This window comes from Ixodes scapularis, unplaced genomic scaffold (assembly GCF_016920785.2).
Source record: "Ixodes scapularis isolate PalLabHiFi unplaced genomic scaffold, ASM1692078v2 PGA_scaffold3__209_contigs__length_174095766, whole genome shotgun sequence".
Classification (NCBI taxonomy): domain Eukaryota; kingdom Metazoa; phylum Arthropoda; class Arachnida; order Ixodida; family Ixodidae; genus Ixodes; species Ixodes scapularis.
In genome coordinates this window covers 98,638,273-98,662,995 of record NW_024609868.1, presented here as the reverse complement: position 1 = coordinate 98,662,995, position 24,723 = coordinate 98,638,273, and the positions used below count along the sequence as shown (strand labels likewise).

The 24,723-nt window shown below is 45.7% G+C and overlaps 1 protein-coding gene across 1 annotated transcript in view; it reads left to right on the top strand.

Moving 5' to 3' along the window:
- The window catches only part of LOC8043514 (sodium-coupled monocarboxylate transporter 2), a 93,758-nt gene that overhangs the window by 4,999 nt on the left and 64,036 nt on the right, over positions 1–24,723 (top strand). Inside the window, exons 2-6 of the mRNA XM_042292809.1 lie at positions 5,115–5,180; positions 5,824–5,875; positions 5,951–6,018; positions 10,431–10,588; positions 22,207–22,347. Of these exons, the coding sequence (XP_042148743.1) occupies positions 5,115–5,180; positions 5,824–5,875; positions 5,951–6,018; positions 10,431–10,588; positions 22,207–22,347 (485 nt within the window). The remainder of the gene's footprint in view (positions 1–5,114; positions 5,181–5,823; positions 5,876–5,950; positions 6,019–10,430; positions 10,589–22,206; positions 22,348–24,723) is intronic.

The following is a 24,723-nucleotide window of genomic DNA, read 5'->3' as shown; positions in this document are numbered from 1 at the left end:
GATGGACGTGAAGAGCGGCTACTGGCAGTTCAAAGTCGAGGAACGGGAGCGGGAGAAGACAGCTTTCGTCACGCCGGATAGGTTATACGAGTTAAAGGTGATGTTTTCCGACTATGCATGGCGCCAGTAACTTTCCAGCCTGTCATGGAGACCGTACTGGCAAGACTGAAGTGGCAGAGCTGTGTCTTCTACCTCGGCGACGTCGAAAGGGTTGCCGGCGACTTTGACGAGCACTTGCGACGACCCCCAGCTGTTCTCCAAGCTATGCGAACCGCCGGACTCACCCTCAAGCCGTCAACCTGTCGGTTCGCCTACGACAAACTGATGTTCCTAGGCCACGTGGTTAGTAACGAAGGCCTTTGCCCAGACCCAGAGGAGACTCACGCCGTCGCGGCATTTCCAGAGCTGACAGACAAGAAGGCCGCGCGAAGAATTGCTTGGCTTATGTCCCTACCATAGGAGCTTCATTCGAAATTTCGCAAGGATTTCTGCACCGCTTACAAACCTCACGAAGGACGCCGAGAAGTTCGAATGGGCGGAGGAGTAGCAGCAGGCGTTCGACGAGCTGGAGCTACGACTCCTAACTTCTCCTGTTCTTGGACACTTCGATTAGGATGCGAAAACCGAGATTCACACGGACGCAAGTAATGAAGGCTTTGGAGCGGTACTGGTTCAAGTGCAAAAAGGCACCAAGCGAGTCATCGCCTACGCAGGTCGGACACTGTGCAAGGCGGAAAGAAATTACTCCACGACTGAAAAATAATGTATTGTGGTCGTCTGGGAAACTACGAAGTTTCGACCGTACCTGTATGGGAGCCCGTTCCGCGTAGTCACGGATTACCACTTGCTCTGCTGGCTTGCGAACCTCAAGCACCTTTTAGGACGCCTCGCTGGAAGAAGTCTTCGACTACAGGAGTTCAACATGACCGTGGTTTACAAGTCAGGCCGCAAGCACAGCGACGTCGACTACCTATCCAGAGCCCCTTTGGAGAGTCCTCCCGAGAGCAGTGACGGCGATGACGACAAGTGCTTCCTAGGCGCACTGAACACGCAGTTTTCACGGCGCGATAAATGTCAGCGACTAGGCAGCACTTCAAGGAGCCGATCCCGATCTGCGCGCACTAATAGAGCTCCTGAAAGGGCGCGGGAGTACCATACCACGTGGTTGCTCATGAGCCCTGCCAACCTTCGTCATTCGACAAGGTGTACTCTTTAAAGAGAACATCGGAGACAACTCGCCTTGGCTGCTGGCGGTCCCGATCGACTTTCGAGAGATTCTTTAAGCCTGCCACGACGCTTCGAACGCCGGACACCTTCGTTACAGTCACACGCTGGCTCGTATTCGTAAAAAGTGTTACAGGCCCAAGCTCTTAAACACCGTTCACCTATATACTTGATCTTGCCATAACTGCCAGCGACGCAAGAAATTTCCGACGAGGTCTGCTGGTCTACTGCAGCCAATTCCTGCGTTAAGTGCACCCTTCCAGCAGATCAAAATGATCTACTTGGCCATTTTCCACCGTCAACGTCAGAAAACCGCTGTAATATCGTCGCCTCAGATTATCTGACACGGTACGCCTAAACGAAAGCCCTTCCTTCACGAACTATTGTGGAAGTCGCCAAGTATTTCATTGAGTCCTTCGTCCTGCCGCACGGCGCTCCCGAAGTTCTCGTTAAAGGCCGTGGATCATCGTTCATGGCTCAGCTGACACAAGAAATCCTTCGACTCTGTAGCAGCCGCCAATGTCGAACCATTGAGTACCATACGCAGACGAATGGACTAACGGAAAGGCTAAATAAAATTATTGCCGTCATGATCTCCATGTATGTCGACGTAGAGCACGACACGTGGGACAAGGTATTACCTAACGTGACGTTTGCTTACAAAACGATGGTGCAAGAGACCACAGGAGTAACACCGTCTCAACTGGTACATGGCGGTAAAGTAACGACCACGTAACATATTACCTGCCTCATGGCAGCTTGTGAGCAGCGATGTGGGCATTGGCCACCGTTGGCTCTGGTGCAACGCTGCACTCGATGACATGATCGTAGTTGAGCGCGTCCTCTCCTTCTACGAGACACCGCTTGCCTTCCCTGATGTCTTCCAAGATTGTCGCAAGAGACAGGGTAACTTAAAATGAAGTGCGTGTTTTCTGAATCATTAAGATAAACAAATTCGGCAGAGACACTTAAGATTGCTTGCGTGCAGACTGCTTACCTGTAAGAATGCGAAAGGATTCCTTCATGCAGTGCATTCTTACAAACAGCGTGCCGCATCTTCCTTTTTTCACACGGCGCTCCGGCGGTGACATCACGCTCCCCACTGCGCAGGCCCGGAGAACACCGCCGGCTCCACGGCTTCCGTAACGATGCATCTGTGTTGCTGTAATTTTCTTTGTGTTCTACTTATAAGGCGCGTCCGCTTTGTTCTTGAGCACGTTGCCGACTTTCGTGACGAAACATCTGCGTTGCTGTGCTTTTGGCCAATGGGAATTGAGTCGGTCTTACGCTGCGGACGGTTACAGACAACGCCGCGGCTTCGCTCCATGGGACAGTAAATGCTTTCGCATCAACAGAGACGCCACGGCGGCCACATACGATCCAGCGCGCGCGGCCGATGCGACACGGCTGGCACGGCACGCCGACGCGTTACGGCACTTGGGCTTGTTTTGCCTTCCAATATGACTTCGAAGACATTCAACGCAAGAGGGGACTAGATGACTCCTATTTGCGTCGTCTTTCATGGCAGCGAATGTAGCAATAATTGCGGTTGGAGCGTTTGTTTGCCACGCAGCGTTAGTTCTCAAGGTGGCTGCTAGGGAGCGCCACTCCTTGATCTCTTTCCTAACAGGCAATCGGTTCTTGTGCTAAGAACTCAAGCAACGTAAATCGACTTCGATCAATTGTTCTGTGGTGACCTCACGCGACGGTGCCTTCAGGCAAGCGGCCGTGCGCGCCCGGGCCAGCCGGGCCTCCCAGCAAGCAGCCAACTGCAGACGGAGCGCGCACCCTCCGGCGCGCGTGATGTAAACAGAGAGCGAGCTCGCAGGTCGAGCCCCAGGGCTCCGGCGAGCTCGACCAACGAGGAGGAGGATACAGGAGAAGGATGGGAGGAGGAGGAGAGGAGGACGGGAGTAGGAGAAGAGGCGAGGAGGAGGAAGAAGGAAAAAGAGGAGGGAGGAGGGAGAGAGGAGGATGATCACGAAAGAAGTAGAGGAGGAGGAGAGGGAGAGGAGGAGGACGGAAGGGGAAGAAACGAGGGAGAGGAATAGGGGAGGAGTAGGAGGAGAGGGCACGAGTATAGAAGTTGAAGGAGCAGGGGAGAGGAGGAGTAGGAGGGGAGGAGGAGTAGGAGAGGAAGGAAGAACGAGGAGGAAATGACGGGAGGGCGAGGAGTCGAGGACGACGGGAGGATTATGGGGTACGGAGGAGAAGGAGGAGGGGCATTCCTTTCCTTTCGTACCCTCCTCTCCTCCTCCTCGAGAGCTGCGCTCTAATTTCGCGTTACAGAGATTTGTAAACGTCTTTAATTTTTTTCGTGTTCAGCTAAGACCACGTATTAACAGTTGGTATTCCCATTTGTTTGTAAAAGCTCGCGTGTCACAAGAAAGCACCTAGACAAGTAAAACCAACTGAAAAAGATGACACTTTTCTCTGTTTCTCAAGAAAACTTTTTTTCCAATTTTACATTAAGGTATGGTTTAGAGGGAAAAAAAGAAGAAAGAAACACGTCTGTAGATATAAGAAATAGACACGGCCGGGTTTTTTATACGGCTTTCCCGTCGCAGTGTTGTGCCAGAAATGCAACAAGAGATATTTTCGCACACTCACAAGCAATCTTAAACGTCGGTGCCCTCCTTTTGCACACAGTGGTGCTCCGTAGTTTTGTTCTTTCCAACTGCAAACGCAACATATGTAGTGAAATAATATGCAGTCAATTTGCAGTTTCATTGGTACAGTCGCCGGCCATATGAGCTCCCCCGGCCGAACGCCGACCGGAGCAGCGAAAATCCCGCATGCGGCGCGTCGAGCGTTGCCGCGTTCTGGGGGCCAGGCTATTGAGACCAAACCATTCCGTCATCAAAGGGGTGGACGCAGGAATTAATAGCATTCCGCGTTTTGGAACGTAAATCTGAAGCACGGCCGATTACAATCCCGCTTCCGGTTGTAGGTAAACGCAAACGGCTTATCGAAATTTTTCATTGCCTAACATCTCTGACGTTGTATGCTACTTTTTTATTTGAAAAACCGGTTTGTCATTTTAAATATCTTCTACCCGAAGAGTAATCCTACGCACAAGCCCCCTTTCTTGCAACCGTTCTTAAACCAAGATTAAACAGTGACAAGCGTCTTTGAAATAACTTATTTAATCTATAAGGATATGCAATAGACAACAACAAAAAAGATTTATATCGAAGCTGAATAAAGATTCAGGAACTTTTCATGGACGCGTTTTATCGAGGAGACTCTATTGTTATGCGTTCAGTAGCGTGCTGCTTCGCCAAGGGTAATTCTCTTCTCGATGACTTTGCAGATGGCTTCCTGGTCGGCCACTTCTCGCTTGCCGAGGGATGCTGATTGTCATGCCTATTATCATATCAAACATAGGGTTTCTAGATTTGTAAACATCGATCGAACACTGCTGCTTTATCTATACGCCTGAAGCAAGCTCCAGTTTATCAGCAGTTATAACACCATCTCCGAAAACTTAGGGCTGAAACCCGAAAACGGAAATTCTGATCGGCCATGTTTTTTTTTATTCACACTTCTAAAGGCTGGAATCCCGATAAATGCTATGAGTCCACCCCTTTGATAAAGGAATGGTTTGGTCCCAATACCCCGGCTCCCAAAGTGCGGCAACGCTCGACGCGCCGCGTGCGGGATTTTCGCTGATCCGGTCGGCGTTCGGCCGGGGGAGCTCATTTGGCCGGCGACTGTACTTATTTACAAAATGTATTATGTTACTCTAAAAAGAAGATATACAGTGATTGAGGAGTACTACACCACCGACTGCATAAATGAAGGCACAGCCAGCAATATTTCTGAATAATACTTCATGTCACTGCCGTCAAAGTAAGTATGAGTAAGAGTGATGTGTCCTTTTTCTACAGTACCTGCGTGCTCGATATGGAAGGAAAATCTCACTGACAGCCTGCGCAATTTACTTCATTATAACGGTATGACACAAAAACTATCCTACAAAATTTTCATTTTTCGTTTGTACAAAGGTTGATATTGAAGGTATCATAAACCGAGAATTTTTACTGATGCCAGAATTTTGCACTTTCTGAACATTTCTGCCCAATCAGCTCATTAGGGGAAGATGTTGCTCGGAGACAATTTTATTTTAATTTGCTCTAATATAACAACACTGTAGCTACTTACAAGGTTTTGCCTTTCTTTTAAATCCAATATTGAATTTAATTTAGCTTGTATTTGAAGGAGAACCGCGCTATGGAGGAATGAGGTTATTTAAACGAAAACAGAGTTTTCTCCGCCTGTAAAACGGACTACTACTAGGAAAGTTGTTATATATCTTTAGAGCGGCGAATATATGACGAGAGTAGCTCCTCGAATATGTCTTCGGAAACCATGGAAGTAAACACAAAATGAATTACTGCAGTTCTACCCACTGTTACATTAAGAAAATATTGGGGGTCACCTACCATTCAGTTGAATGTAAGACATCCCTGTCGTAGTCTGATCGGTAAAGAAAGTCACAGTGGCGTTCATTGCTCGCTCGCCAGAACAACTCGTACAAGGAAACGGCGTTCCTGACAACGTTGTTTGAATTAAAGAATTTAATTAAATATTTTTCAGCAAAGCCTCGGAGCGGTGGTCATATTTTCAGCTGCAATGGCAGTCGCAACAAGTGAGTTACTTTGTTGCAGCTTTGTTGAATGTATGGTTGCCAGCAATACCCCAGTATGAACGTTTGTTTATGCAGTATTTCAGGTGTCATTCCTGTGTTGCTGCTTTGCCATCGGATTTACGGGCACCTTGTACACTGCACTGGTATGTTTCATGCCTTATCAAAATAAGTACTTCAAGAAAGAGGACCGATTAAATAGTTTATTTTAACTTTTACTGAAGCCAATTAATCAGACGTGATATGTTTTTGAAGATCAACAATAATACAGGTCATCTTGTATTACGCATAATAGTTACCGTTGGCTAACGCCCTCAATGTTTGGAACGATCCCGCAAATAAAAAAGTTGTAAGTGTTTATAATGTTTTATAGTTGTAACGTATTATCGTCATAACGTATTATAGTTATAACGTTTCTTTTTTTTTTTTAAGGCTGCAAGTTTTTTTACTTGGCTTATTCTAGGGTAATGAATATCCTCGTTCTTTGTACTGCTCATTGCCTGTTACAGGCCGCCCGATCTTCTTGGATTCCCATCCTTTCTTGAGAAAAGTTTGGAATCACTCGCGCAGATGTATCCCACAGACGTATTTATACTCACTGGAGACTTTAACTACCCTGAAATCCCTTGGCCTGTTGTACCTGCTCGCATGCCGTTTGACTCGTGGCGCTGCCTTCCCGCTCAGGCCCGAGGTTTTGTTGATTTGTGCAGTCCGTACTCACTGTCCCAAATGATTAATGAACCAACTCGCGCTTCTGCAATTCTCGACGTCTTTCTTACTACCAACCCTGAGTGTGTCACAGCTGTCGAACTCCTAGAGCCTCTTAGTGATCACTCTTCTATTCACGTTCAACTGTGAATACCCACCAGTAAGTCATGCCCTTTAACTAAGACTGTGTTCAGCTATCCACGAGCCGACCAGAATGCTCTCCTCCTGCATCTATCCCGTTTCAGGCATACCTTCCTGGATGGCTTGCAGTATAGAAATGTTGACGAAAATTGGACCCTGGTCAGGAGCGCGTTAATGGAAGCCTTGCATACATTTGTTCCCAGAGTTCATATCAGGTCATGTACTGAACGACCTTGGTTCGCCGTCAGTCTCAAACGGCTCCTGAGCAAAAAGCAAAGGCTCTACAGCCGCGCAAAACAAATTAGAACCCAATCAGCGTGGTCTAAATACCGAGAATGCGCTTCGAGATGTAAATACGAAATTAAGAAGGCTGAGCACAAGTTCTTTAATATCGACCTCTTTAATTTACTGAAAACAAACCCCAAAAATTCTGGTCAACTATAAAATCTAAGCAAATTAGACCATCCCCCCAGATATTTGACTCAGACGGAAATGAACTCTCGGAAAGAGAAAGCTGCGAGAGCCTCAACTCTTATTTAGGCGACGTCTTCACTGAAGAGTCTTTTCCATTACCCGACCATATCCCTCAATATACAACCGTAGCCAGTATGTACTCTATTTCCATTACCCTGCCTGGCATCGAGAAACTGATCGACAGCCTTCCCAATAATTCTGCCCCAGGCCCGGACGATATATCAACTAAACTGCTCAAATTAACCAAATCAGTTTTTAGTACTCTTTTATGTAGAATATTCCAACAGTCTATTGACTCCGGTGACATACCCCTTGACTGGAGGCATGCTAGGGTTTGCCCAATATATAAAAGCGGTGACAAAGACTGCCCCAGCAATTATAGGCCTATTTCTCTCACTTGTGTTGCAAGTAAGTTGATGGAGCATATCAATACACAAATATTATGAACTACATGGCTGATAATGGTCTACTTTTTGTAAACCAGCACGGTTTCCGGCGGTCTCTGTCCTGTGATACCCAACTTTTCGAATTCGTAAGAGACATTCATAAAAACCTACATCTTCGTGCAGAAACGCATGCTATTTTTATAGATTTCTCCAAAGCGTGCGACAAGGTTCCTCACCAACGTTTATTATTAAAACTACGATCGCTTCAAATTGATGAAACTCTGATTAATTGAATAGCTAACTTCCTCTCAAACCGAACACAATATGTCACCCTTAACAATAGTTGCTCTTCATCTATAGTGGTCACATCTGGAGTACCTCAGGGAACCGTGCTGTGTCCTTTGTTATTTCTCATTTATGTGAATGATTTACCTTCGCTAATTAAGTCTTCAATTAGGTTATATGCTGACAACTGTGTTGTGTATTCTAAAGTAACCAATCGCTCTGACTGTGCAGAGCTTCAAGCTGATCTATGTGCTATTGAATCTTGGTGTGAAAGGTGGCAGATGCAAATCAATGTAAATAAAACCAAACAAATGACCTTTACTACGAAACATAACACAATAAACTTTCAATACTCCCTTTCCGGTAATACAATAGAAAATGTACCAATTTACAAGTACCTCGGTGTTAACTTAACAAGCAATCTCTCATGGGAAAATCATATAACCTATATTATTAGCAAAGCTAATCAGGCTCTCGGCTTTCTGCGACGCAATCTCTCCCTTGCCTCCAAGGAAACTAAATTATTAGCATACACCTCACTTGTCCGTCCCCAGTTAGAGTACGCCTCATCTGTCTGGAATCCCCATCAGTTAATTTTAGAATATATGTTAGAAGCAGTCCAAAACCGCGCAGCACGGTTTATTCATCGAAATTATACCTTCCCTACTAGTATCACCACTCTTAAAGCTCAACTTGGTCTTCCTTCTCTCAAAACGCGTAGGACGGTATCCGCCTTAACTATTCTTCATAATTTTTACTACCATCTTCCTTTCCAGAAAACTTTGTACTGTATACCCGCTCCTCATATCTCCCGTCGCTTAGATAATTCCTGCGAACTATTTTTATCCGCTCTGAGGACCAATACCTTTAAATTTTTTCCCCTGCAGCTTTCCGTTACCAATTGGAATAAACTGCCAGATCCAATAGTAATCATATCGGACAGTTCAAAATTTAGAGAAGCACTTGCCACCTTTTACGGCGCGTAACTGACGTTTTTGCTATCTTTTGTTTGTTTTTCTTGTTTGTACCGGTGTACTTAAATCTTAGAAATACTGCCCGTTCCCTTATGTAAAGCCCCACGTGGGCATTTAAGGGATAAATAAATGAAAAAATGAAAAATGAAAATCAAAAGTATATTTCAGATTAATTGCCAAGTAGACACAACAGAGCTTCAAATCAGTGCTGAAGCCCCCCCCCCCCCCCCCCTCCAACACACAAACACACACACACTTCCCTTCGCGTTCGATGGCAGGAGCGCATCATGCTATATTATAAAGATAATTCAACACTTGCGCGCCTTCCGCAAGCCTCACCCGAGCAGACAAGAGCGCTTCTCGCATTCGCTTGCAAGCCGCTAGTGCAAGGCAATTGAAAACTCTGGGTATGACGTTGCACTCAGAGGTTGGCTTTTTCGGTTTTATTTCATTGATTGATACCTTCGGGTAAATTGTTCGTGATAGTGAAATTCACAGGACACAAATTCCTTAGAATTGGTCTCTGACTCGATTTTTTCGATAATGTTTTCAGACTTGACAGCTTAGAGCATGCTGGTGAAGTTACAGGGATAAAATAATGCAACAAGAGTAGCGAAGAGGACGGTTGCCACTCTCAATGTTTAGAACGCTGCCGTTCATGTAGCTTTTCTTTATCCCCGTAACTGTTCAGATTCCCTTTATTATAAGAATTTACAGCTAAATCAAATCTGTACTGTTGAAACAATCTGTAATCATGAACTTGGCACTAGAAAGAGTGAGGTCTAGCATGTCTTGGAGCATAAAGCTACGCAAGTTTATATTGCGTTGCTGCTATTACGCAATATTCTTGTGGTTCTCGTAGAAAATCTATTGCCACTAGTATCGTACCCTACTGCATATTTTAAAAAGTGTTTCATTGCTCGTCTATTGGAACCATGCGTCTCAGGCTTTTAATATGTTCATCTTATTTGTTTCTGGTATCTTTAGTTTCACGTTCCAATCGGGCACAGTTGGTAAAAAAATGTCAGCAAAACATCAAGCAAACCAAGTTAAAATAATGCACAGCTTTCGTGTCGCAAAACGCTACCAAATCAGACTGAGAAGCAAAGTATTAATAGATTTGTTACCTAATTTAGTTCGTTCTGACAAAATACAACACACCCCCAGACCAGAAGATAAATATCTCTAACGAAGCCGAAAGTATAAGAGAGGCAGTGCTTCTGATGTCTTTTTTTCTTTTTCGTGGTTCGCAGTGCAATTGAAATTTAATGCTTGATTTCAGTCTTCATTGAGGAACTGCTTCAAACGTTTTACCAAGTAGCACGATTACTTAGTAAAAACTAAGAAAACATGCCAGCTTTTTCTTATTGCGAAATGAAAAGGTAGGAAAATTACTTTCACGTTGTGCATACCTTCATTGTGTGAAATATACTTTATTACGTGTGAATCACCGTTCTGGATAACTTATAAAGTGTCTGAATTGTTGGTATTTTTTCGTTGTCATCTTGCATTGGCACTACTTTAATTCGAGAATTACAATAATAATTATATATGTAATCTGTTGCATACCCACTTACCTTCTACTTGCAGGGAGGCTTGAGAGCCGTAGTGTGGACGGATTGCGTGCAGGCCATGATCATGATAGTCGCACCTATCACGATAATTGTGAAGATCACATACGACTCCCACTCCGGTCATTTCAAGCTTCGTCCTTTGAGTGATATCAATCTACGACCATACGTTCTTGAGTAAGGTGCTCTATTTCGAGTAGAAAATACATTACAGTGACACTAAGTACCTTAGTCCAATCCTACACCGTTGTTACTATGCCAATATTGTCATTTACATTCTATTGAAAACGTCTCGAAGGAAAATCTTTAATATATTATTAATACAAATATGTGAAAGCAAACCCCCAAAATTATTTTTGTGATTAATGACCGTAAGGTAATCTACAAATGTATTTAATTTACGTTTCACTATAAACATAACTCTAAATTTTGCTTTTATTCAACCTTTATGGCTCGTACCAATGAAGAAATCTCATTTGCTTTTACGGTGCATAATGAGGAGTAGCGGCAGGCCGGGTTGTTTCATGTTCTCCGCTACCTCAGGTCTTGTAGCCGCAGTTGTCGTTCCGGCAGAAGAAGCTGGCGTTGTGATCGCCCTTTCCAGAACTATCGTAGGCAAGGGCAGTGCTAACCCAGGATGTAGTCGAGCTCCAATCTAATTTATAGTTACTCTAATATATATATAACTTAAAGTAATTTGATTTGAATTGGTGCTGTACCACTTTCTGTAATAGCGCCGCCCTTGCCGCGATAGTACGGGAAAATGGCGATTCGGACAGAGAATCTGTGTATAGGCTGAGTATCATGCGAAAAGCGTTATGCTCGAGTGGGAGAAAAAAAACTAAACATACGGGCCAAAACACCATAATGAATGACATAGCTAGTCCATAGCAGGCAACGCATAAGCATTGAGAAATGATTGAATGAGAATGATTTAAAAATATGTAATCATAATTAAGCGCAATTCATTGCAGCGCGCAATGTACCACTCGGCTAAGCGGAAATCAAACCCTAGTATGTGTGATTCGTATCCCCACCCCACTCGAAAGATCAGTTCAAACTGGTACCAGTTTTAAACTCGATTATTGCTCCAGTTTGACCACTTTCATAATGGTGGAACTGGTCAAGGTGGTCCGAACTGGTCACACTGGTTGACTTGTCATGGCGGCTGAACTGGTCATGATGGCTGAACTGGTCATGATGGTTGAACTGGTCACACTGGTTGACTTGTCACGCTGGTTCGACAAAAATATGCTCTGTTTATTTGTTCACGCCACCACTGTGCTTCGTAAATCTTTATTGTACACAAATGTAGACACAATACGCCCACTACAAGCATCAACTGAACATACACTGAGCGCATAAACATACACGGCACATACAAACATCAATAAAACCGAACATTAACCCGATCACTACTTCCGAGTTTTGCGTTTCCGTATTTTATACTGGTCGTTTTGAACGTACGTAATTTCTCGGTGACCGCCTAAGCGATCAAAAATATTGCCAGCATGTCGATTTTTTTCCAACAATGTCATACCTTGAGTACTTTGAACGGCTTAGGGGATCAATCTCTCAGTAAAAATTACACCATCTTCCCGAGGGGAACCATGGTATGATGCGGAGCATCGCGGATCGTTATTAACGGTGTTAGTAACGTTTTTAACTTGCGTGTTATTACGTTGTTAACTTGTGTTGGTTATCACACATTGCGTGAACGTTGTTGGAAACTGCGCGATGCTCCGCATCACCCCCTGGCTCCCTTCGAGAAGATGGTGTATTTTTTTAACGTGCACCACGCAGTAGTGATCACTACTGTGAAACGGTACGAAACTCATCCAGATCAAAACGGGCGGGGGCGGCGGGGATCGAACCCAGGAGGTTCCCAGCGCAAGCTTTTGCTTCACGCTCCGAGCTGAGACGCGTTAGCCCACTCGGCCACTTCCTCCCCTTGAACGCGCGCAGCGCGCTACCGCTGCTTATATTCACACTTGAAGGAGAGGAGACTAGAGGAGGAGAGTTGCGCATGCGCGCGCGGTGTGAGTAGGAGCGAACGCACGCGAAGTGCACGCAGCTGGTAGAGAGAGAGAGCGGAGAGAGTAACGCGCAGCTGTTGGAGAGAGGGAAGGAGGAGAGTTGCGCATGCGTAGTGTGAGTGCGGACAACGACGCCCGAGCAAGAGATGCTCCGCATCTAAAAGTAAACGCTCGGTCATGCCGTAATTATTTGAAAGCCAATAAATCAAAGTGAGAAAGCTAATAAAAAGTGAGAAAAAGGGGTCAAACTGGTAATCAGTCGGACCAGTTCGTCCAATCTGGTGACCAGTTTGGTCAACTGGTTACCAGTTGGACCAGTTCGGCCAGTCTTGTGACCAGTTCGGCGTCTGGGGACCACTTCGGCCAATCTGCTGACCCGTTCGGCCAATCTACTGACCAGTTCGGCCAATCTGATGACCAGGTCGGCCAATTTGGTGACCAGTTCGGCCAATCTGGTGACCAGTTAGGCTAATATGGTGAAGTCAGGCCAATTTGGTGACCAGTCAGAAGGCAATCTGGTGACCATTTAGATCAATATGGTTACCAGTTATACCAGCCTGGCTACCAGTTGCACCAGTTTAATTTCGTCTTAGACCAGTATGACCAGTCCAAATACCAGTTTGACCAGTCCAAATACCGGTTTTCAAACTGGTCTTTCCGATAGGGCATGCCTTCGCTCGCCGCCAAGAGAGGAGGTTGAAAGGAAGCGTAAACAGCAGGACCAACTATGATTTACGGGAGTTTGTGTTAGTTGGTTATGGACAATTTCAACGATAAATTGATCATGTGACGGCATGTCCGCGCACCGTCCGTCGCCCAAGCGCGTTCGCACGGGTGAGACGACGATCAGTATGGGTCGAACCTATTTGATCTGTTCACGAACCCACGGCTGCAAAACGCCAACATCTCACCATTGTCAAAGACCGAAAGCGATGTTTGCCTTAACGTTCGTAGAAAATTAATCGTTGTGTACCGCTGCTACATACCGAGTGAGACAGAAAACCATAAAGGGCTTGGGCGAAGACCCATTAACATTACTAAACTCAGGTATGACACAAGCATGACCCTGCTCAAGGAGGCTTTGGCGTAGAAGTGACGAAGTCCTGGGCTCGTAGAGGGGCGTTTGTAGATGCATGCATGCACCGCGCGCTCGCACACAACACGAAAGTACACCACACTTGCTAGGAAGGTCTTGCTGGTTCAAGAGCTGGAACACGTGCAGAAAATATCCTGGAGCTGAAAACCTGCGGTGCCTCAGCCGAGCAAAGTTCCTGCTGCTTCTTTCACACGTCGAACCAAGAATCTCGAGACAAAACTAACCAGCGAACGGATAAAACAAAATGATATGCCATCCTTGATTTACCGCCCCAAAAATAAAACAGAACAGAAAAAAAGCCGAACTAGCTGCTGCCGCTACGAGCAAGAGCGACGGCACGCGATCCAAGACTTCAAATACGGAGAGATACACAGCACCCCTTGTGGAGCGTCTGGAAATGCATCCAGGGTTGATAAAAGAGTATCGACATAAAATAGTATTTTGGAACGTCGAAATACAAGAATTACAGCTGCGCGTGGCTTTTTTTTTTTCTAATAAAAAGGGCAACCAAACATAGCAATTCACACATTTTTTTTAAAATTTATATCCCACAGAAATTGCCGCAATGTTTGGTCGCGTTCTAACCGGAGAACAGGCCGCGGGTGATTGTACTTCTAAACTTTTCAGAGCGTTTACCTATTTCAGGTTAAGTTAACACCACTATACTATCTATATATCTATGTATATCTATCTATCTATCTCTCTCTCTCTCTCTCTCTCTCTCCCTCTCTCTCTCTACATATATATATATATATATATATATATATATATATATATATATATATATACTGGCGTAATATTTATTGTTTTATTTATTTATTTTTCTAAGAAGTGCATATTCTATTACAAGCTGGTGCGTGCGCGGAGCGGTACCTGTGATAATTGTGTTTTCTCGTTAAGCAGTCATTTTTGCAGGTTCAAGCGATGTATTGGAAGCATCCACAGGTTATGCATAACTATATGTTCACGCTGCTTATACGTATATAGTAGTATCCTTGTGGACTTCACGAATACAAAGTCTTAAATATGTAAACCTAAAACACAAAAAAATAATTTTTTTTTTCAGAATGCCAAATTTTATATTACCCACTAAAAAAAACACACTTAGAAAAAGAAAGGGGAAACAAAGCTCACAATTAGGAGTGTTATCAAAATAACGTAGCAAATAAATTAAGATAGGAATAAGCATCCTTAAAAAGATACTGAACCAAAATTTGGATTTCCCAACATATTGCCGCAGAATCATTGAACGGGACGCTACGATCCCCAAAATATCACTCATATATAGATATCTAGAACAGTAGGCCGTACATTCGGAAAAGAAGGGTGCGATCAAGTGAGGGCTATTAAAACAATTAAAACAGGGACAACACAACCACATCTTTCAACTAGCAACAGACGAGTAAACTTTCAACAGCGATTGTCCTCCTAGTACATTTGAGAATAAGGGGAAGCGGCCTCGCTTCTCTCCTCCTCGAATCGGTTCACCAGCTCGACGGGACATAGCAAGGAGGAGAGGGAATGAGAATCGTGACGTGCCTTGTGTCGTCGGCCGTGTTCAATCGCGCACTTGTTTTTCCAAAAATACGGCGATCCTCTAAAGATATCGGTTAATGAGTGATGTTTTTCGGTTTTTCAGCGTGCTGACGGAATAAAAACCTCGATAGCCGTAGGTTCACTGATCCAGATGGTTCCCGTGCTAGTGCCTTTTTTAGTTCGCCGACGTAGCGTTCTGCCTGCCCTTTAGTGGTAGGATGGTACGGGGCCGACGTGACGTGCTGAATCCCATTATTCTTGTAGAACGTTGCAAGCTCAGCAGAGACGAAAGCTGTCCCGTTGTCCGACAATACATTCTGTGGAATTCCAAACGTCACAAACAGGGATCGCAGCACATCGATGACTGCCGCCGACGTAGGATGGCTTACTTGACGTACCTCCAGCCGTTTGGTGAAGGCATTCACCACCACCAAGAAAGTGCGTCCCTCCACGGGACGTGCAAAATCCACATGCAGTGTGTGCCGCGGTGTCGACGGTTGTGGAGACGGCAGAATATTGGCTTCTGCTGGGTTCCTCTGTGTACGCTGGCATGGATCACAAGATCCAACGGTTGTTTGAATGTCTTCAACCAACCCCGGCCAACACAAGTAACTCCGAGCGCAAGTCTTCATAGCTATTACTCCTCGATGCCCTGCGTGAACCAGGCTTATGGCTTGCTCCCGTGCAGCTGTAGGAATGACAACCCTTGTTCCACAGGTGATGCAACCGCGATGAATAGTTAGTTCCTTGGCTCTTCTGTGGTAAAGTATGAAGTCGCCGCCTTTGAGCTGCTGCACCGTACCTTCTTGTATCGCTGTTTAGAGCTTTAAGAGTCTGGCATCCTCCTGTGTTATTTACACTATAACGTCTGCTGTCAGGGGTGGTTGTGGCAATGCTTCGAACATTAGAATGTCGCCGGGGACCTGGGGTTCCTCGATGCGCTCTTGTTGTGGCAGCCTACTGAGTGTATCAGCGTTCTGGCGCATCTTTCCGGCCCGGAACTTAAGGTCGTGGTCATACGCCGCTAGCTTCAGACACCAGCAAGTCATGCGGGGGGAAAGCTTTCGAGGTCCAAGAATTCCCAGTAGTAGCTGATGATCATTTACGAATGTCACGTGGCGTCCCGTAATGTACTTGTGGAAGTGGTAAGCTGCGAACACCACGGCCAGGCCCTCCCGGTCTATTTGAGCGTAATTGCGTTCTACTGTAGCCAATGTTCGTGAGGCAAAAGCTATGGAAGCCTCCCTACCCAAGCTGTCTTGCTGCGCCATCACTACACCTACGCCATAAGGCGAGGCATCACACGTGGTGATGAGAAGCTTTGTCTCGTCATAATGTGTCAGGACAGTCTTCTTCAAAATAAGCTGTTTCAGCTCGTCAAAAGCTTTATGATGTGGGTCTTCCCATTTCCACGGGCTGTCCGTCTGTAGTAACTCATACAGTGATAATGCTACTGTAGCCCTTTGCTCCAAAAAACGGTCGTAGAAGGCTAGTAGGCCTAAAAACGACTGTAGAGTCTGCTCGCTTGTGGGCGCTGGTGCTTCAACGATGGCTCGTACCTTGTCTTCTGTTTTGTGTACTCCCTTGGCATCAATCCGGTGGCCCAGGAACTATACCTCCGGCACGCTGAAACGACACTTTCCCTTGTTCAGTCGCAAGTTTGCTTGAAGAAGGCGTTGTGGCACCCTTGTCAGCCGCTCTCTGTGCTCCTGTTCCGCGGTGCCACTGACGATAATATCCTAGAGGTAACACACAGGCCCCGGGCAGTCCACTCAGAGTGTTCTCCATGAATCGTTGGAAAATGGCTAGGCTGCGGCTACACCGAAGGGAAGTTTTTTCACCTTATAAAGCCCTTTCAATTTGTTTAGGGTGAGTACTTCCGATGTAGCTGAAGTCACGGGGAGTTGCTGGTACGCCTGTGCCATGTCTAGTGAACTGAAAGTTGTCCCACCTCGCAGGGTGCTCAAGACGTCCTCTGTAGTAGGTTGTGGGTAAGATGCCTTCTTTGTGGCTTCATTCACGGTGCTCCGATAATCGCCGTAAAGTCGAAGGTTCCCATCCTTTTTGCGCACCAATACCAACGGAGTAGCCCAGTCAGAGTGTTGTGTTGGCTCCAAAATCCCTTGCTCCTGAAGTCGACTTTAGAACGGAGGGCAAACGGAACAGGTCGTGTCTTGAGGAACTTCGGTGTCGATTCCTCTGTCAGCTCCAGGCGCACCAGTGCTCCGGCATTACCCGTGATATCTTCGGAAAAAACTGAATCAAAATCTTGGAGGAGTTGTGTAATATCGGAACATCCTCCTGTCAGGTGAATGCCACTGACCGTGGTGCCCAGCGTTCCGAAACAGTTGCGTCCAAGCAAGCTGCATCCAGAGCCTTGAACCACGAGTAGGGGTAGCTGGTACGTCTTGTTTTTGTGGCGTACAGCCACTATTGTTGTACCGAAGACTTGCAGTGCCTGGCCGGACCAGGTAGTGAGGTGAATGTCACCTTGTTTCAACTCCGGTGAGCTGCTTGGCCAGGATGGGAGGAATCCCGTCCTCGTCGCCGATGTTTACTAGTTGAAATAATGACTGTACATGCTCATTTACATCGGTTACATCAAGAAATACTTCACATGAAAGCGTTCGAGGTGGATGGCGCCCGATCACCCCAAGAATCGCACGCGCCCTGTCGTCGTCGTTTTTCTCGTTCTGTCCCTGGTGCTGTTACACACGAGCGGACACGACACTCCCCTTCGCTTGTCGTGCTTCCTGAGGCCTCTGCAGGTGCTCCGTAGAATTTCCATGAGGGTCCAGCATGGGCAAGCACTGGTGAGGAGAGTTTTGGTCGTTGTAGATTTCGAAGGACCCTTACTGCGTTGCCGAAACACGATTCAAGCGTTCGAAGACGTTGGTGCGTCGCTGCTAAAAGTGGAAATTCTCTTTCATGTAAACGTGCTGCGCGGAGACGCCCCGGTGCAGAGAATGCTGGAGGAATTTACTGACGTCTTCGAAAAGAAGTTGGGCTGCTGTGAAGGCCCACCCGTGAAGTTATATCAGAAGGAAGGTGCTCTCCCCGCTTCCGCAGGGCGCGTTTCGTGCCATATGAGCTTCGTGAAAAAGTGACGGCGGAAATCAACCGTCTAGTGACAGATGGGGTGCTCTCCCCGATCCGTATGTCGCAGTGGGCTATACCAGTTGTTCCGGTGGCAAAGAACGGTGATATAAGGCTGTGTGGCGATTTCAAGCTAACGGTCAACCCTGCTACACACCTGGAGCAGTATCCACTGTCGAAAATTGACGACAATTTTTCATTCCTCTACGGAGGAGAAGTATTCAGCACGCTCTGTTTACGCAATGCGTACAATCAGCCTCCCCTCGACGGGGAGGCTCGTAAGATGGTTGTGTTAAACAGGCACCAAGGATTGTAACGCTACAACCGTTTGGCTTTGGCATCGCGTCGACCCCAGCTTTGTTTCAACGCCGTATCGAGTCACTTCTGCATGGCCTTCCACGTGTTAAAGTATATCAGGACGACATTATCGTCGCAGAAAAAAGAGAGCGATACATCGACACCACGGCAGGTATTTCAGCGGCTACGGGACAGTGGTTTTAAGTTGAACCAAGCCAAATGAAAGTTCCGAGAGAAGCAAGTGTTGTTTTTGGGACACAAGAATGACGCCATGGGTATGCACCCTCAGCGAGACAACCTCGAGGCAGTTACAGCAGCGCCGAGACCGAGATCGGTAAGCCAGCTGAAATCCTTCCTGGGGTTAGTCATGTATTATGCTAAATTTTTACCCAATCTGGCAGCGACCTTGGCTTCGCTTTATAGGATGTTTGCAGAAGGTGCATCATGGCAGTAAGGCCAAGACCAAGAGAACGCCTTCCAAGAGGCGAAGCACTCTACGGCTGACGCAAATTTTCTGGTCCATTATGACCCCCGGAAGCAGTTGCGACTAGAATGTGATGCATCACCGTACGGACTCGGCGCGAGCTGTCACATCGCATAAACGGAAGGGATTTCCCGATAGCGTTTCATTCAAGGACACTGACATCAACGGGACGCAAATTTTTTCAACTTGAAAAGGAGGCGCTGGCCTTCGTCTTTGGAGTTTTAAAGTTTCGGGATTATCTGCTCGCAAACCGCTTCATGCTGGTGACCGATCACAAGCCACTAACGGCACTGTTTCATCCGGAGCGGCCGATTCCCCAAATGGCGGTGGCCACAATTCATCGGTGGGCATTGCTTCTCTCAGCATACCAGTACAACATCGAGTACCGGAAAGGGCCGCAGAATGGTAATGCCGACGCCCTTAGTCGCTTGCCTTTGCCGGAAGAAGGGGATGGCAGCAGTAGCGAGCTTATAAAGTACTTGTTGTACAGTCAGCCCTTAGATGACCGAACTCTGTCTGCACAGCAGTTGGCGGATCTCACCACCGAGGACAAGATCCTCCGGCATGTAAAGAGGTGGGTTAAAGGCGGGTGGCCAACACATTTGCGCACGGAGCAGCAGTCTTTCCAGCCGTACTTTGTCCGAAGACATGAACTCATGGCGTTCTACGATCTGATCTACTGGTGTCATCGAGTGATTCTCCGGAAGCTCCGAGAGCGTGCATGCTGAAGGAGCTACAGGATACCCATCCCGGGATCTTGGCAATGAAGAGTCTTGACCGGAAAATGTTTGGGTACCCGGGCTTAGACCAAGAAATTGAGCGACTTGTAAAAAATTGCCCGCAGTGCCTGCAGTGTTGGCCGATTCCCGCGGCTCGCGCTCCATCAAAGTGGCCAGAAACTAACAAACACTGGTTCCGCCTGCGCATAGACTTTGCCGGTCCTATGGACGGTCACATGGTTTTTGCCCTGGTTGATTTGGACACCAAATGGATTCAGGTTGTCCCAATGAAGACGGCAACAGCGGACACAACCATTGATGTCCTTAGAGGAATTTTCGTTCGTTTCGGCCTCCCTGAGACACTGGTCTCGGACAATGGCCGCAGTTTTCAAGCGCGGCGATGGCGCGATTTTTGAAAGAAAACCACGCGTGTCATCTGACAACCGCACCATATTACCCGCAGTCGAATGCGTTAGCCGAGCGGGCTGTTCGCACTCTTAAACAAGGCCTAAAGAAAAACAAAGACGACTCTCTACAAAACCAGACTGCCAAGTTTTTATTTCGTTACCGGTGCACTCCTGTCAAAGACGGCAATTCGCCGGCTGAGTTGTTGTTGGGCTGTCAACCGAGGACGAGACTAACCAGCTTCTTCCCAAGCGGGCGAAAGCCAGAGCACGCCGTGGCTCTCCATCGTCCTCAATCGCCAAGTCACCGCTACTTGCTCCGGGAACGCACGTCTGGTCACGCCAGTATCAGCGTGGTCCAAAATGGATACCGGGAACTGTAACATCCACGCAAGGGATGCGGATGGTCACGCTGAACTCGCCAGATGGACAACAGCGCCAGCACCTGGACCAACTGCGACAGCGAGACGCTGAGGAGGCGATGCAAGCACATCTAGAAGCCAGCCACACGCAACAGACCGACGGCCCAACAGAGGATGACAAGCTGGTGAAGCAGACAACAGGAAACGCGCTCAAATAAAACTTCTTTTTTTCCCCCTTTTCTTTCTTTTTTTCGGGCGTTTGATTTTGTTTTAATTGTTTGCTTTTTTATATGTCTTTTTACTTTTATTTTTGTGTCGTCACGTTCTCCTCGCCCCCTTGGCCGCTTACTGCTTTGCACAGTCTGATGCCCTCACATGTATGCCATCTCCTGACGAAGCCGAGCCTCTCGGCGAAACTGTCGAAATACATGCAATAAACTCCTGCATAGCAACTCCGCAAGTACGGATCTCTGACTTATTACATTTTCCCGGTCTATTGTTCTCAAGCTACTCTGCCTCACCTATATATATATATATATATATATTGTTTATTTCAGTTGCAGTTTTAGCGAATATCAGCTCAGTCAAAATATAAATATAATTACTTGCATTACGCGCACGATTTGAAATCGGTGAACCGGCGCCCCCGACCTTCCGGAAACATAGGCTGCCACGGCTGAAACTGGCATGCACATGCCGCCGATCTGTACGTTCAGTATCAAACGGGCTCTAGAGAGCCGTTTGATAAAACCGATACAGTTTGCCGGTCACCGGTCACCAGTCTCTGCAACATGGTCACCGGTTTGAGCAAACGTGCGACAACTTTGCCCAAACGAGTGGCCCATTTGCCCAGACGAGTGACTCGGTTTCCAAAGGGGCGACCTGCCTGCACAAATAGGTGACCGTTATGGCTCAAACGGGGAATCCCTTTGAGCCATACTGGTGACCCCATTGACAAACTGTTGACCGGCATGGCTAAACTGTTACCGGCATGAACCCGTTTAGATTCATATAGGCGCCAAATGTTTTTTTTTTCTTCAGTAATGTTAAGCTTGCGAAAAGTAATTGTTTCAAAAAAGTCATCTACGGCCTTGTAATAGTCACGTTCATTTAACAGCTTACAAGTTTTATGCGCGTCCAGTATTATAATATACATGTGTTATATGGGATGCATATATGAAATATTCAGTTTCTCAAATCGAAAAAACGGGAAATTTGGCTTTTAGATTTTCTTTTTCAAAATACAGGCGCATGAAATCTGTTTATACAATGAGAAGCGAGCAGAGCTGGATTTGGTGACAACGCAAAGACATATATCCCCATTAAAATAAGTTTTAAATTATCAACCATTTGACAAAGATAGAACAGCAATCGTACTTGCGCCCTCCAAATTCACGTTTTCAAAGGACGTGCCAGATTAGGGCAATTATGCCTAATTGTTACAAAAATGGCGCTTTTAAATACTCTTTTTTTCGAAGAGCAATAGTAGAATGAAACGCTATGCCTAATGAAGCCGTCGGATGCACGGATATGAAGTCGTTTGAGTCAAGACTGCTCGATTGTTTGCCTCCTGAATATTTGCATGCTTGTAGATTATGTCATATTGTGTGCTGGGGGACCACTCTGTCTGTACAAGCCTGAGGGCCCGTATGAGTGTGCAAGTGTGGTGTTCTTTTGGTGTTGTTGAAATTATTTTTTCCTCTCCTGTGTTGTTCGGAAGGTTCGCAGTATATTAAATAAATAAAAACATGCCATCTATTTTCAGTGCCAGCCTTGACTTTACAAAGGATGAAAACGTCTGGTCTTGCCTTGTTGGCCTCGCTGCGTCAAAACTCTATCGTACGGGCCTCGACCAGATGATAGTTCAGAGGTACATGGCATCAAGAACACTAGAAGACGCCAAAAGGTATTGTTTCACTCTTAACAACGGCACACACTGTACAGAAAAATTCACAAAACCCATCGGTCAATGAAAGAATAAGTTGACAAACAGCTATATTTTATTTTGCGGATGGGCAGAAAACCTCCATTCAGAGACGTGGAACTGGGCACTACGACACAATGTGTCTTCATGCGTGGCTACTTGGATACTTTTTTAATGAAACGACACCTTCAATTATTGTAGTAGTGTCTCTAAAGTTAGTTTAAAAATAGAAATTGTGTAATTGTTATTTTTTGAATAAACAGATTTTATCAACAATCACGAACGAATAATTCCACACCCAGTAATTACCTTTTAATACGCTTCGAACTTCAAAGGATTAAGGAGAGAACTAAACTTCTTGAACTGTTTTTAGAGCAACCATTACGACAGGAAGTAGAAAGTGCAGAATAATTAAGCAACCGTATTGAAATTTAGGCTGAAATTTATGATCACGACGCCAGAGCAACTAATATTATGTCGCTAAGCTGAAGAGTACGCCAAATTTAGTTTTCAGTAAAGAGCGTGAGCTCGAGATTAGGGTACTAGACTCTGAAGAGCGCACAGTAGGATTGTGTCCATGATAATGCGAGAACACTTACCAACGCATAAGTCCTGCGAAACAAAACTGGAACCAATGTGAGTGTAAACGCTTTCAAAATAAATATGCTTAGACTGCTCGATAAGAGGACGGCAGAAATTGTGAACTTGTTTAATTAAGAAAGCAACGTCTGAATACAAGGTACCTGTACGTCTCGTTTGAACAGAAAAATGGGCATGCATCTGAACTCTTAGATTTTACTGTTTTTTTTTCTAAATGGCGAACTTGAACCTGACGAGTTTTGAATACTTATTGAATAAATATATCTGCTTGCTATTGTGGCAAATAAGGCAACGACACTGGGGCAGTCTCGCCACCAAGCATCCCGCTGCAGTGACGTGCGCATGGCCGGGCTTCCATAAAATATTTCTACCTCATTCCATGAATACGTCTTTTTTCTTATCCTGCCGGCCACAAATTTTCGAAGCGATCTTTTTTCTCAAAAATTGTTTTCCTATTATCTCTGCCACTTTAATTGGTGGCTTAATCGTATCTTTTCTTAGACTCCCCAGACACGTTAGGATACGTTAAATAAAAAAAAAAACCTTTTATGATCAATGAAATTCAAATTTTAAGGGGGTCTCCAGTAAAAATAAGCTGCCGGCATTGCTAAATAATTGGTTTCCCTAAATCCACGATGGTAGAAGTGTAATTAAAAAAAATTACTGACATTGAAGATTTTTGCTTAAGAAGCAGGCTTATCCCTTGGCTGTTTTACGCATTGTAGGTCAATTCGATTAAGTTTATGAAAAAACACTCATGGTCCCCACAAAAGCTCCCGGAACCGCGAAAATATTAATAATAGGTCAATTTTGCTTTAATCTTAACGTACCATCCCTTTTTCGCTAGAAGTGTCATTGGTATTTCAGAAAAATCTATTTCCAGCCATTTACCTTGCGACTTGATGTTGCCCGTACTGCTTGCAATGCATGTGCTGTATAAAGGATCATCTTGTCAGTGTAGAAATTAACACTATCGTCACATGTCGTTGCCTACTCCTACAAAACTGTGCATACCTTCACGTGATTAAAGGTCTATTTTGAGGTATTTTCCCCGCAGCAGGCTGATTAGCCATGCATACTATAGCGCCAAATTTGTGCTGAAACCCTGCTTCGCTGGGCACGCGGTACTTTAAGGCCGCCTGTAGCATGTTTTTGAAAACTAAGATGCCTGTTTATGCCAAGACAACTTCTTGCAGTTGCTAATTACGCCGCTGTGCACTTCTTTGTCCTCTGCTACTGAAATGGCAAATCTCAATTGTGGCAGTACTATCCGGTTGAAAGCTTGGAGCAGCCCATTTTCTCGAAGCTCCCGTTCCAATTAGAGAGGGTCTATCAATACACCTGCGACGAGCTACCAGTTCTCACCCCTCCTAGCTCGAGAACGCCTTTTGTGTGGTGCTTTCCCAGGTTAGAATTCATCCCCGTAAGTGTAAATTATGGGAATCACAAGCGCTAAAAGTCTTCATTTCTTTACCAATACTTTTAAGGGGGTTATAACATGAAAATTAAACTGGTACATTACTCTTGAAATTGAATGCTATTGGGTTATTTGGTAGATACACCAAGTTTCGCGATTTTTAAATCTCTAGTACTTGGAATAATAAATTTATGAATGGTTATCATTTTCGTTTGGCGACCAGGCAACACCACTCAAGTTAGTCCCTTCATGGCGCCCCTAAATAACGTGATTATCGTATTTAGTTTAACGCTCTCTACTTCTAAGCGCCCCTGTGCTGGTCCAGCTCGGATCGCCGAGTA